The sequence below is a fragment of the Gasterosteus aculeatus genome, chromosome 14 (assembly GCF_964276395.1).
Source record: "Gasterosteus aculeatus chromosome 14, fGasAcu3.hap1.1, whole genome shotgun sequence".
NCBI classification, from domain to species: domain Eukaryota; kingdom Metazoa; phylum Chordata; class Actinopteri; order Perciformes; family Gasterosteidae; genus Gasterosteus; species Gasterosteus aculeatus.
In genome coordinates, this window is record NC_135702.1 from 15,613,907 (window position 1) to 15,628,295 (window position 14,389).

Genomic DNA, 14,389 nt, shown 5'->3' on the forward strand with positions numbered 1-14,389 from the left:
CAGAAATGTACTTCGGCCCCAAACCGGTGCTTTTATAATCAGCGGTTCCCAAACTCAAGAATGCCGCGGCCCACTTTGAAATCTGAAAATCTTTTGCGGCCCACCCAAACCTTTAATCACAACTCTGATCAAAACATAAACTAGGGATGATTAAATGACCTTAAGAATTTAACCGACTAACATGTATTAACCGACAATGTATGTTTTGTATACCATTTTCTCCGGAGCTCATGTGCCGTGTTTTCCGCACAATAAGGCGCACCTTCAATGAATGACCTATTTTAGAACATTTTTCATATATAGGGCACACCGGATTATAAGGCGCATAAAATCCTGCAGTAAAACGTTTGACGTCGGGGCGGGTGGATGGGGGGTGTGGGGAGGTGGAGACGGTGCTTTCAGGGTCCGATCAATGCCGCGAGGTGCGTCCACTCCGCCGCCCCCCTCGCCATCCACGCCTTAAATCTCCAGCCGCGCCGCCTGCCAAGGGCCCCTTTTAGAATAACTTATTTTCCCCGTTAAGATGGTTCAGCTACTGTAGAGAAAAGAGCGCCGTCTCTCGCTCTTTAATCTCATGAAGTGCTCGGCGAGAACAACAGCTTTGTTTCTCCGACGCGCCCTCAAACAAGCTCCATATCTCACTCGCTTGAGCGCCGCTCAGCATCTCGCCGTCGTAGACGAGCTTTGGCATGTTTGGCAGAGCGCAGAGCGCTGAAAGTCACAGTTTGAACGAAGTAATGTCACATGCTGGGCACCCTGTCGGGAACCCTGCTGGGAACCAGACCGGGCACCCTATTGGGCACCAGACCGGGCCCCCTGCCGGGCACCCTGCTGGGAACCAGACCGGGCACCCTGCCGGGCACCCTGTTGGGCACCAGACCCAACCAGTACAACCAGTATGGATCAACCGATTAACCAATTGATCCATATACATAAGGCGCTCCGGATTATAAGGCACTGTCGTTTTTTGAGAAAATTAAAGGCTTTTAAGTGCGCCTTGGAGTGCGGAAAATGCGGTATATTTACTTTAATACTACAAGAGGGCGCCGCATTTGACATTGTTTTGTTTGGCGGCGCCTTTTGTTGAATAACGACAGGCGGACAAGAGCAGCCGTTTCAAGCGAGAGCCTTATTGTTTTATTAATCTGTTCATTTAAATTGTTTGTGCTTCATCAATTAATGTTTCACATAACTAATGTGCCGCATCATAAATATTTTGATATTAGTTTCAAACTTTTCAAAAAAAATTGAAAATTGAAAATTAAAAACATTTTATTTATTTATTGTAAATGACCTCTCGCGGCCCACCTGCAGTACCTTCGCGGCCCACACTTTGGGAATCGCTGCTTTGGGTGATAGTAGGCTGATTTTGTCTGATATGGCTGTTCAGGTTTAGGTCTGCTTCAATGTTTGGTGTGTGATTAAAGCTTAGCGCTGACTTTTTTATCATTCATTCAAAAACAATTACTTCTGTTTTATCTTTGGTTAGTTGAAAAGTTTTGACACATCCAGTTGTTAATTTGTTTAATGCATTTACCCAACCTTTTGTATTGGATTATAGTCCCCTGGTGATATGATTATGTTATTTGTATGTCATCTGCATCACTATGATAACACACTTGTTGTTGATTTTCATAATCTGAGCTAATTGAAGCATGTAGATGTTGAACAGAAGGGGGCCCAGTATTGAACCTTGAGGAACAAAAGATGTCTTTAAGGAACTTAACTGAATTATCCTGTTAAATGGTTGAGTTTGATTCCGTAAGGGCTTGAAATGGTGTAAATATCTTCAAAGAATCAGGCTGTTGGCCAAACAGGGTCAACATATAAAAACGACACCCGAAGGGATATAGGACAAGGGTTAGAAAAGAAATACACATCTTCTTGCCACCCCGTAAGGGGAGGATAGACGGAGGATAGACGGTGGGAATGCGCATACGCAGTGCAGTACCAGTTGAACAGGAGAGGTCTGCTCTCTGCTCTGACTGCAGCAAGGACTGCTGAGTAAGAATTTAATTACAGCAACCTTTCAAAGTAAGAACACCAGGGAAGTTGCTTGTTTTGTCTCTACTAGTGCAGTGCTTCCTGGGACTTTTAGTGTCAGCCGTGTGCGTCCTATTGACCGGTGGGTTACGATAGACAAATTATATTTTCTTGCCAACCCAATATAATTGTGGCGTTGAGTTTGACATTTAGGCCCCTTCTCAATATTGTTGTCTGGACTCGTGGACTCGTGAAACATCATCAGTCACAGGCGAAGGACTGAAGGTTTGCAGGCGGATTCAAATTGTCAAAGAAATTGACCCCTTGCGTCCTAACCCCTATTAGTTGACGTCATGGGCTCTCGTGAATTCTCCTAACCATTGAGACATGGCGTTGAATCACTTCTAAGGATGCTCTACTAAGTACTGAAGATGCTTGTCATGAAGGGGATGAATCCTTTTAAGACTGCAGTAGTGATTAAACGTAGCATTTTGTGATGAATATGGATGAAAACCGTGGTACTGGTTTTATTGAACTATTTTAACTGTTCTTGTCTACTTTGATTATTACAAAAATCTGAAAATCGTTCAATTTGCTAATACTCCTAATACGCAATGGGGGTTGATTGATTTTGAAAAAACGGAGAATACGTCTCCTTCTCTATCAGAAGGCTCTTGTCATCTCACGCCTTGACTGTTGTAACTCCCTCCTAGCAGGTCCATCTGCCAGCGCCATCCAACTTCTGCAGCTCACACAGAATGCAGGTGTTCAACCTAAATTCATCCACACTACTCGGCTCCCTTCACTGGTTACAAGTCCGCTCCCTTCACTGGTTACAAGTCTACTCCCTTCACTGGTTACAAGTCTACTCCCTTCACTGGTTACAAGTCCGCTCCCTTCACTGGTTACAGGTCCGCTCCCTTCACTGGTTACAAGTCCACTCCCTTCACTGGTTACAGGTCCGCTCCCTTCACTGGTTACAAGTCCGCTCCCTTCGCTGGTTACAAGTCAGGCAGTTAGCAGTGGCTGCCTGCATCTAGAACCTGGTCAAAGCTCTCACTCTGCTCTGCATCCTCCAATCTGCTTGTTGCTCCCTCACAGAGACCTAAACACTCAACACAACATCCCAACATTGCGTCCTTTCTCCTAAATGGTGGAATGAGCTTGTCAATGACATTAGGACAGCAGAAAGCCTACACAGCTAAAAACACACCTCGGCCGACGCTACCTGGACTAGGTAGCACTTTAGTGGCCCTTAAGATTCCTTTTACTTGTAGCACTTATAGTTTAGCGTTCTTGATCCTTGTTCTGTCCACAAAAATGTAAATGTAAAAATATATTGTGTTCAAGGGCCCTAACTCTCATTACCAGGCACTATGTATTAATTAGTAATGTTAGTACATTGGAATTCCCTGTTCGAGCTGCGAGGACTCAAATGGAGATGGAGCTGCCTATATTGTAGATGGGTTGATGTCATTGTCAGGCTATATAAGGCTGCCACGGTCCAACAAGTGCTGTCTTTTCCAGGACCACATCAGAATCAGAACCAGTAGCCATTTATTGCCACATGTTGCACATAGAGTAATTTCACTTGGTGAATTGGTGCAATATGAGAATAAAATAAGACAAAAATAAGCTAGACTTAACACTATAAACAGATAAGTACGTTAAAAGACGTATGTATATATGTTTCCATGGTGAGAGAAACCACTGTGCAAAACGGGTCAACGGGGGACTCGAGGGGGGTTCAAGAGACCAACTAGAAAAAAACAGTTTCTGGCAAGAGGTCCTGATGGAGCGCAGCCTCCTGGGAAGGGGCTCACATCGTCTGTGTCGGGGGAGAGGGGGTCATGCCGTGTTATAATAAGACAACTGTCACGTTTGGTTAATGTTCGGATAATTGTCAGGGAAATAAACACCTGGTTGATCTTCGCTTACCTGCTGCTTCCCAGGTCTCCAGCCCAACGTTAGGGGAGCAAAAAATGTATTTAAGTATTTCAGTTATATCGGAACATCTTTTCTTTATCTGTTCACTCCGATAGCATGATTCCCCTTTAATGTTTGGTGTGTAATGTGATTGTGATACATTGTCATAGAAAACCAATGTTGAGCCTTAAACTATCATCAATGTACTACCAATCTGAACCTCTGTCCAGGAGAAAAGAAATATTTTAATGTTTGATATAGTGATATTACAATATTTGAAAGTCATGTTACCACAAATGGAAAAAACAACTTTATTATCATTCACATTTTACATCAACACATCATTGGAGCAAAAGGACAATTTGTGATAACCATCTGGGTAATTAACTGCACAGAAACCCCAGTGACAACCACAACAATACTACTCACCTGAACTCTAAAACTTATGAAAACGGTCTCTAAAGAACCTAATGTGGGTGTTTGAAAGAATTGTTTGTCAATGGTTGATAGAACTTTGGGGCATAAATGATTCTAAGAAGAAACGCTTCGTGGTAGATTAGGAAGGATTTTATGGTGAACCTCTGGTCAATGGAATGAAACGAGGAAGTTAAACCTGTAAAACCTGCAGGATAGAATAGCTTTGAATTGGGATTATAACATACATCTATGGAAGTCTGTTGCTAAAAACCTTCCAATTACACTATTTAGATCAAACTGAGAGGTCATTACCCTTGTAGGTGCATCTTATGACAAAATTAAAATGTTAAAATCAAATATTCACATATTGTCAAATGCAATTGTGGCAGGTACCACCCCTGCCACAAGAAGAACAATTAGTGGGAAATGTGGTTCGTTCATGATTGTAAAATTGTATAAAAATTGACAATGAAACTTTTTGCAAAAGAGAGTCGTGCCATTACAAAAATGTTGACTTGCTTTAGGGGCGATATAATGGCAACAATATATTATTAAACTCAAAGACACTTCTCATTCAACTATTATTACCATTACAAAAATTGTACCATTATTAAGTGACTTTTCTGATCTAAACCAATAATTTCTTAAATCAATTTGATTTAATCCAATCCGAATACTAGCAGCCAGTCAATACAGCAGAGCAACAAGAGTTTAATGACATTCAACTAGCAAAGACAACGTTCCTCATTCCCCAAGTAAATATTCCATTACACTACGTTCCTGGATAAAATCTGAAGTAATTATGGTAATAACGAACAACACATTAAACATAAGGTCAATCACACTATTAATAGCCATTTTTGAGCATCCACAGACTTCTTAGGACGCATTGGAAGAATTTAACAACACTTAGGCCTACATCTTAAAATCAGTAAACAATAAACTCTATTTACCATTGATTTACTGACATACCACATCCGATTTTTTTTTCCTTTCATGTTTGGGTCACCAACTGCCTCACCTGAGGCAATGGTGTCATGCTGTACAGAAGAGGTTCACTTCCTTGTCGGGCTTGTCATTACTCAAAACATTTCATGATGGCATCTTTGTCAAATTTGAAATTTAGGAAAGCCTTGGAGAAGAGCAGGTCCTCGGAGTCTCTGCTGTGGGCGGCCTGGTGGCCGTTTGAGGTGCATGGACCCACATCTGTGAAGACAAATATGTATTTACACATCTGGTTTGTGGTGGATGTTACTCTTTATCCTAGCAAGGTCTTAAAAGTTGTTATCAAATTAAATATGCCGTTTCTGAACCACAACTGGTTATTTACACTCATTACAAAGCCCCCTGGTGGCATTATGCCCCTGGGCTTTAAGGACACACCCCAGGCTGGAACTTGTCGGCCAACCTTAAAAATAATGTGTTACACTATCTACAAAAAGTCTTCCTACTTTTGACTAAATAGTGGGAAGCAGTTTACACACGAATATTTCATCAAAAGAGGCCTGCAATGGGTTTCTATTAACGTACCTAATAACCACTGAGCCAACTGTGAATTCAATGCCACCAAATGAGCAGATTTAGTGCAGCAAATAAATGTTTTTATGGTAGCTGAGCAAAGTGAATACAGTCTCAGATTCACACATGGTAACTGTACAAACCATGTATGAAGGAAAATAGTCAGTTATGGTGAAATGATTTGGCTGTTTACAAATATCTCCTCCAGTCTCCTCCAGGATATTAAAAAGGGAACAAACCATACCTCTCTCAAAACTGTCTTGCAGTCTTCTGGGTTGTAGTCGTTTATCTTCTTTCTGTAGGAATTATACAAGAGTGTAATGATAATTCAACCAGCAGCATGCATAAGTTGATTGTTTTCAAATACTACACAGTGTCTTTAAAACTGGTCCACTGGCAAAAAGTCCATTAAATTTCAGCTATGTAATTTTTCCCTTCTGGAAAGGTGATTGGATGACTGGCAATCTGAAACGTATATGTATTTTACCTGTTGGTTGTTTGCTCCATAAGATGAGTCCTGACATTTCTTCCCACTGGTTTTCAAATTTGTGTTCTGAAGAGCCAAAAACACAGTCATGAGGTCACGCTGATGTAGTCTCAGATTCAAGTCTCATGTCAGGGAACGTTACATTACATGTCATTTAGCTGACGCTTTGATCCAAAGCGACTTACAATAAGTGCATTCAACCATAGAGAAGAACAAGAACTAAGAAAGTGCAATCCCCTCAAATAAGCCAATTTACAATTTCCTATGGATAAATTGTACCTGTAACCCCACTTAAGTGCTACAAAAAGTGTTTTAGTCGAGGTAGAGTCTGAAGAGGTGTGTCTTTAGTCTGAAGATGTGAAGGCTCTCTGTGGTCCTGATGTCTTCAGAGAGCTCGTTCCACCCTTTAGGAGCAGGACAGCAAAGAGTGGTGATCTAGTCAAGTGTTTTGCTCTCAGTGAGGAGGAACGAGCGGTTTATCAGATGCAGATTGTGTTGTCGCAGTGATGTTGGGAGTCAGGGAGAGTTGGCTGTCGAGTTTGACGCCGAGGTTCCTAGCGGTTAAAGTGGGCGTTAACACGGTGTTGCCAAAGTTGACCGTCAGGTCCTGGGTCGGAGAATCTTTTCCCAGAAAGAAGTATTCAGTCTTGTCGGGGTTGATTTTCAGATGGTGGGCGGACATCCACTGAGAGATGTCAGTCGGACAGGCAGAGATCCGTGCCACCACCTGAGTGTCCGAGTGAGGAAAGGAGAGAGTTAGTTGGGTGTCATTGGCATAGCTGTGGTAGGAGAAGCCATGCGAGCGAATGACAGCGCCGAGAGAGTTGGTGTAGAGCGAGAAGAGAAGGGGACCCAGGACAGAACCCTGAGGAACTCCAGTAGTAAAAGGTTCCGACACAGAGCCTCGCCCGGTTACCCGGTAGGTGCGGCCGTCGAGGTAGGACGAGAGAAGGGAGAGCAGAGCCTGAGACACCAAGTTCCTGAAGGGAGGAAATAAGGATCTGGTGGTTGACTGTGTCAAATGCAGCAGAGAGATCCAGAAGGACGAGGACAGAGGAGAGAGAGGCAGTGTGGAGTTGCTCTGAGGTAGCAAGGAGAGCAGTCTCTGTGGAATGGCCTTGAAGCCTGACTGGTGGGGGTCGAGGAGGTTGTTATGGTGGAGATAAGAGGAGAGTTGGTTAAAGATCGCACGTTCAAGAGTTATGGACAAAAAGGGAAGAAGAGAGACCGGTCTGTAGTTGTTTTCTTCAGAAGGGTTGAGGGTAGGTTTCTTCAGGAGAGGGTTAACTCTTGCCTCCTTCAGAGAATTGGGGAAACAGCCAGATAACAGAGCAGTGTTGATGAGACAGGTGAGGAAAGGAAGAAGGTCAGGTGCGATAGATTGTAGAAGATGTGATGGAATGGGGTCAAGAGGGCAGGTGGTCGGACGGACAGAGGTTACTAGGGTAAGAATTGTTAGGAGACAGGGGGGTGAAAGAGGAAAGTGAGGGCGATAGAGGTGAAGTCAGTGGGTTTGAGAAAGGAGAAAGGAGCGTATGTCAGCTATGTCAGCCATGTATGTCAGAAGGGAGAAAGTAGGTGCAAGAGGTCAGATGACTTCTCTGTCTGATTGTTGAAGTCACCCAGGAGGATGAGCGGAGGGCCATTTTCAGGGAAATTGGACAGGAGAATGTCCAGTTCTCCAAGAAATGACCCAAGGAGCCTGGCGGACGGTAAAGGACTTACTGGCTGAGTAACTGTTACAGCATGAAATTCGAAAGACAGTGGGGTGGACGGTGGAAGAGGGTAGAGAGAAAAGCTCCATATGGGTGAAATGAGTAGACCTGTGCCACCACCCCTACCAATTTGCCTGGGTAAACAGTCGTTGTTGGAAAAACGGCAATAATGTAATGTTTTAGACAAAACAAGACCATGTCTGTATCGTTTGTACAATAAGTTGGGTGTATGACATGTCAGCTGAGATAAGATGACCGCTCAGGATATGAAATCCGGTGTTCAGAAGGCCACTCTGCGTCTCACGATGATCAGATGTATGTCTCAGGATAAAGAACATGACGGTCCTTGTACAATGAGATCCTTGTGCTTCCGCAAAACCTTGCCGTTTATGATACCTTATCCCGGTATCTATGTGGGGGCTGGAAAAGAAAACCTTTGAGCAGGCTTGGTGCACGACTTCTATGTGTGTCAACGCCGTCTCCTGTTTGCAAACATTAAACGTCCTGTTTTGATGATTTTACACCGGTGTCAAGTATTCAACAGTCATTCATTGACGCTGAACAGGACCGTTGGCCAACTCGCTCGCAAATGTCCAGTGTGTTAGCTTGTTAGCTGTTGTGTCTGCTAGTGTTGCCACCAGAGGCAATACCAATGCTCAGTTTCCCCCTCGGATAGAGTTTTACTTTGTCTCTTCATCTCAACCCATGTGAGACAGCAAAGATCTCAGCAAAGTCAAGTCAAAAAGAAATACTTCCAAAGACTCACTGTACAAAACCTTTTCCTGTCTAACATCAAACAGTCTTGTAGTTAATGTAGCTTAAATGCTGCATTTTCTATAATGTTTAACATGTCTTATTTTCTTGAAAAGCCATTAAGAGTTCTAAAACATGGTGTTTAGTTAAAAGTTGTTTTTTTTTATGTTTATCATGTTTGTTGTGTCTTGGTTGTTGTTTCTTGACATGTGGACCCTCAAGTGCACTATAATTGTTGTAGATGAGAACTGTAACATGTGGCCTAATGGTCGGGTTTCTAACCTGGTTGAGCTCATGCTGGTTGAGCTGCTCCAGAGCCTTCTGCTGCTTCGGTTTGGCCCCGCCCTCTCCTGGATAGGCTTCCGTACCTGTGAGGCGGCGCAATTTATGCCTAAATAAAAATGAAATAATAATAATCATACACGGTGAATGCTCAACTGTTCTTGGTCCAGAAATAAATGTCCTTTTCTGCTCCAGAGTTATTATTAGGACTGTCAAAGTTAACGCATTAATCTTCGCGATTATTTGTGGCCGAGATTAACGTGATAAAATCTTTTAACGCAACTTTGTTTACTTCCAGCGTGCGTTGACCCCTGAAACCACTGTGTGCTGCAGTCAGTTAGATCAGAGAGTCCGAGATGGCAGCTGAAGATGAAGCAAGCTTTTTGCATTGGAGGTAAAACAAACACAGAACGGTGCAGAGGAGTTCCTCCACCTGTCAAACAGAAGCGTGATGAACCACGGACCACTTTACACAAGGAACATGTTGGTAGCTGCTAAGCTTAAAGGACAGTGGTTTGGAAAACGTCCCGGCTAAACGTGGCACAACAAGGTGCACAAGGACAGCAGGAAGAGTCGCTAGTTCAACATATTGCACCCGGTGGGATTCTGCCTCAAAGACGATCAAATGAGTGTAGTGGAGTTTAAAAAATACAATTAAACAAGTTACTTTGATCTAGTCTAACTTTTAAATCATGAGTAATCTAGATGAATACATTTCAAAATGTGAGATTACTCCATTTTTTAAAAATCCATTGACAGCCCATAATAGTTATTATGATCATCAAAGATTGGTGAGCCTGATATCTAACCAGTCTTCGGTTTTCTCTGTGAAAAAAGGTGTTGTTACCGAGTGTTGTCTGAAGCTTTTCCTGGAGTGACGCCAATGTTTGCAAAGTCCTCGTCGCTGTCTGTGGACTCGCCTTTCAGCCGGCTGATCCATTCTCGCAGCGGCCTGCACAGGTGGATCACAACGTGAGCCATCAGAAACAGTCAGTCACTAAAACCAAACCATTGTACTGTGTCTTTTCAATCAGGTTAACATTTATCTTAGATTAAATGAAGAAGATACAAGGAACTTGGGACAGAACCAGTCTTTGGCTGGACTCACCACGACTCTGAGAGCCAAATGTCTGCATATTCTTTTGGTGCAAACATGTTAATAGGTAATATCAGTGCCTTACACACACGCACCTTATAAACGGAATGGCCATGAAAAACCTGTTGGGGGCGAGTCCGAGTTTAGACTTTGGGGTCATGTCATTCCTATGACAGGGCAGCTTCTCAATTGGAAACCATTCAATGTTCTATAAGAGAAGAACCACAGGACTGTGAGACCTTTGTCAGTTTGATTGAACTCTTCATCAATACATGCTTGAAGAGACAATTGAGTTTCCATGTGTCGTTTTGCCCAGCCATCCACCCATTCAAAAATCTATGGTTTTTGATTGAATATCGTGTCAAAAAGCCATATAATGTTTGATTTCAATTCAAACCAAATGTTCTTTTAGTTTACATTCATCATCATTTTCTAACCAAATGCTTCCTCATTGTCAAAGCTGTATCTCATTTGGTAAAATGAAGATGGGATAAGTGTAAAAAGGAATGCCCACCCTGATCTCTTTCCTTGTTTTTGGATTGAACTTAGTATCCTTTGACACTCCCGGTATGATGTAGAGCCGCACCAGCTGGTCAGTGATTTTCTGCTCTATGTACCGGTCTTTAGAGATTCGATTCTTGATGTCAAAACCCGTCTCCTCCAACACCTGACAAACAAGATTGAAATCCACACATGAACTATTTGTGACTTCTAATTCTTTCAGATTGTCAAGATGAACTGCAAAGAAAAAGGGGCTTACTTCACGGACTGCACAGTCATGAGGAGCTTCATCCTCGTTAACTTTCCCCTTTGGAAAGCCCCAGCCGGACTTTGCAAGGTAGCCTTGAACAAGCAGTGCCTGAAAATAAGACGGTGCAGCAGTTATCTGCAGCTCGGTGTTCGCTGTGATACCATGTCACGAATGGAAATGAACATATAAGCCAGAGATATGCTTTAAAACAGGGGGCTTCAACCTTTTTCAGGCCAAGGACCCCCGAACTGATGGCGAGATGGAGCAGGGACCCCCGATTCTACGGAGTTTGGTCCGCCATCTTTTATTTTTGAGCTTTGCGCTCTTCAGACGTGAGCATGAATGGATCTGATTGGCTGGTGCCTGTGATGAAGTCTCATCGACCAAAAATGTTGCCCCCCCCCCTGCAGTACCCCCCTCCTGTTGAAGCCCTGCGCTTTAAAAGACACAACAGAGGCGATCAGCTAATGCTGCAGCAGAACTCACGTTTTCCAGTGCTTCATCTAGAATGATTGCTCCAAAGGTAGGAACGCCCATCTTGTACTCCTTCCACTGTTCAAGGATCTTTTGAACATCCTCTCCATGAGGCAATAGAAATGGACAGTGGTGGAAGAGTTTGCAGCGGTCAAGGAATATGGCTTCTAATGGATCCAGAGACATCCAACACTAACAAATGAATGGTTCCTGTTCTACGGTTAAAACCACAGTGGAGCCATGAAAACCCCGCCGCCGCTGTGGGAACGCAGATCATTTCCTTAGGGCTTGTTTTTAATAAAACAACAACTCTAAAAAGGCAAAAACAAATACATTTCAGGGTTTAAAGGCCAGGCTTTAGTATATGTGCAGTACAGTGGAAATGATTTTAAAAGAGTATCCGGTCATTTAGCATCACATGTAAGGATATTTGCTTTGGCAAAGTCTCTTATTCCACAGTGAGGGGCTCCTGGGGTGTTCTGCATGCAGAAGTCCAGGTAGAACCAGTGGGCCAGCTCGATCTGGAAGCACACCCGGATGGCGTTGTCCCTCTCCTCACTGGGGATGTGCAGGATGAACCGGCTGCAGAGAAACAGGAGAGATGCAATCACAGGTCAAACTAGTGGTACTTCCCAGGCTCAAAGAAACGGAAAACTTCTCTTCTGGAGCATTTTATCATCCCACTGCAGCATCTCCTCTGGTCCAGATTACTTGCATACTACTATTTTCCAACATGTCTCGAGTCTGGATACAGAGGCGGACCCGTGCCATTCTGAGATCGGATTATGCCAATCTGAAAAAAAGAACCTGCCACTTTTCGATCTGGGTGCTACTGGTGAATTGTGCGTGAAGAAGACTCCCAGTTTATCGACACAATGTGGTCTAGAACACGGCAGTGGAGACGTGGTTTCTCGGTGTTTTCCAATAGAGAAAGCGAGCAAAGCTTCCTTGCTGCGAGACTTCAGAGTCTCTCACCGGCAGCTTGGCTGTGAAAATTCTCAGTGCTTCATACATGTGTGATTGACTAAAAGACCAACAAATTGTAGCAATTAAATTGGCAGTCCGAACAGAATCCCCCCTTTTGTCCAAATGTGTCGGTGGTGGAAAGCTGCAGCCTCGTGAAAAAGTATCAATACACATGTTTGGGAGTGTTCAACAATACGCCACCAAAACCAGTTGTCTTGGTTCACTCTGAACCAAATGGTTTTCTACCCACTGACGATGTACAATTTGATGACAAGTACAGGAAGCAGCAGTGACATTGGTGAGTGGCTGACGGCGTAGCGCGTCCGTCCTGTGACGTATTGTTATTGTGCTTCACAGGGTTCGAATCCAGGTCGAGGCGATCTTTTAATAAATATATTTTCTTAAATATATTACTTCATACGTGGCAGTGATGTAGTGCGCACTTATACGATCGTAATGGATATGTGATGACTTTTGAACATTTTCAGCAATATGTTTGCGAATGTGTGACGAATCAGGTGACCGAGGCAGAAAACATCTGCCGCTGTAGGGGGAAACAAACACGCACGCGTAGACAAACCAGTAGGTTCAAAAACCAGTAGGCACGTAACACCGGTCCCCGAGCTTGACCGTCCGCAAAGTACGGAAAAAACATGTTATAGAAAGTCAATAACTTCATTGTAGTGAATGGAAGTTCGATCAAAATGGGCTCATTATTGTTGTACTACAGTAGTACTTTTGATAAAATATGCTTTCAATATATTATGACTCATTATTTTGAATATTTATTGCAAACAATTTAATAGCTTCACTCTTGCAAGACCATAAGGCATTCCACACATGCCTGTTGTTGTTGTTGTTGTTGAACTACAGCGGTTATTTTCATTATTATCGCATTTAAAATGTGGTGTTTAACCACTCCGAGGTTGTAGTAAAGCAGTAATTATTGAGATATCTGCATATAAACACTTCAGATTATTTGTTATTGGGCGGATTGGTCAATAGATTAACTGTTTAAAAGCGTGTGCTTTTACACCGACGAGCCAAAGTCTGAGTATGTGAACTTTACCGAACTAATGTTTCATGCACTGATCAACTTTTCTTCTACTTCTCCCGAAAGGTGGTAAACAACCACCCACCACACATACGTGGGTGTTTGTTGTCGATGTGTGTTTAGAGTTCTTGGTGGAACAGAACATGTTCGGAGTGAGTGCTAGCGCTAGCACAGTGCTAGCTTTAGCTGCTACCGTTAGCACAGGGGTAACCGACAAGGATTACACGTTGTGAATGCGTGATGGCGGGAGCAATAACGGGGGAAAAAGCACGCATTCAGCCGCTGAGTTAACTTGCCTGCAAAGGTCGTCCAGTACGCCGGAGGGGATCTCCACTCGTTTGTTTTCCATGTTGGTACAAAGCATCCCGACTCAAACTCAGAGCATTCGGGTGTTGGAGCCATAAAGAGCAGCCAGCTACGCCTGCATGTTGTCCTCGGTGGACCCGGGGACGGTGCCGGGGCCCCGCTCCACTTCAGCCAGCACAGAGCAACGAGGACGGGTTAAAAGGGCTCCGGTTCCGCCCGGACGGACTCAGCTGTTTATGCGGCGTTCAAGTAACGCGGCATGACGGGCGCGAGGGAACCGGATGGAACGCGCTCTGTGACGTCATCGGCGCGTTGCTCGGTCGCAGAGTCGGTTGTTGTGGCTCTGACATTAGAGCATCCAATCACCATTCAATCAATGGGATTTGGTTTAATGAACATATACCCAACACCGGACTCATTTCCGTTTCCGGGTACTGTATATGTTATATATGATTCCCTCTACCGCACACAGTGGAGCTGTTGGAACATTTAGAATTGGTTGTCATTACGACTTCGACGTGGATGCGTTCGATATAAACACTATTTAAGTCACAGGTCTGGAACTTGAAAGCTAAATAAATAAATAAATTCAGACAGGATGTTTAATAGGAAGCTAACTAGACAGAACGCTGTTGGTGTATCTATATATATATATATATAT

General features: G+C 43.5%; 1 protein-coding gene across 1 annotated transcript; it reads right to left on the bottom strand.

The window, feature by feature from the left end:
- Positions 1-4,206: 4,206 nt before the first annotated feature.
- On the bottom strand, positions 4,207-14,139 carry dcp2 (decapping mRNA 2). The gene is made up of 11 exons (XM_040198032.2): positions 13,719-14,139; positions 11,833-11,984; positions 11,415-11,542; positions 10,938-11,036; positions 10,692-10,844; positions 10,273-10,385; positions 9,929-10,033; positions 9,082-9,190; positions 6,332-6,397; positions 6,089-6,140; positions 4,207-5,532 (listed from the first exon to the last, which is right to left on the bottom strand). Exons 1-11 carry the CDS (start codon positions 13,784-13,786, stop codon positions 5,405-5,407), a joined length of 1,173 nt encoding a protein of 390 aa, XP_040053966.2. The 5' UTR covers positions 13,787-14,139; the 3' UTR covers positions 4,207-5,404.
- Positions 14,140-14,389: the final 250 nt, after the last annotated feature.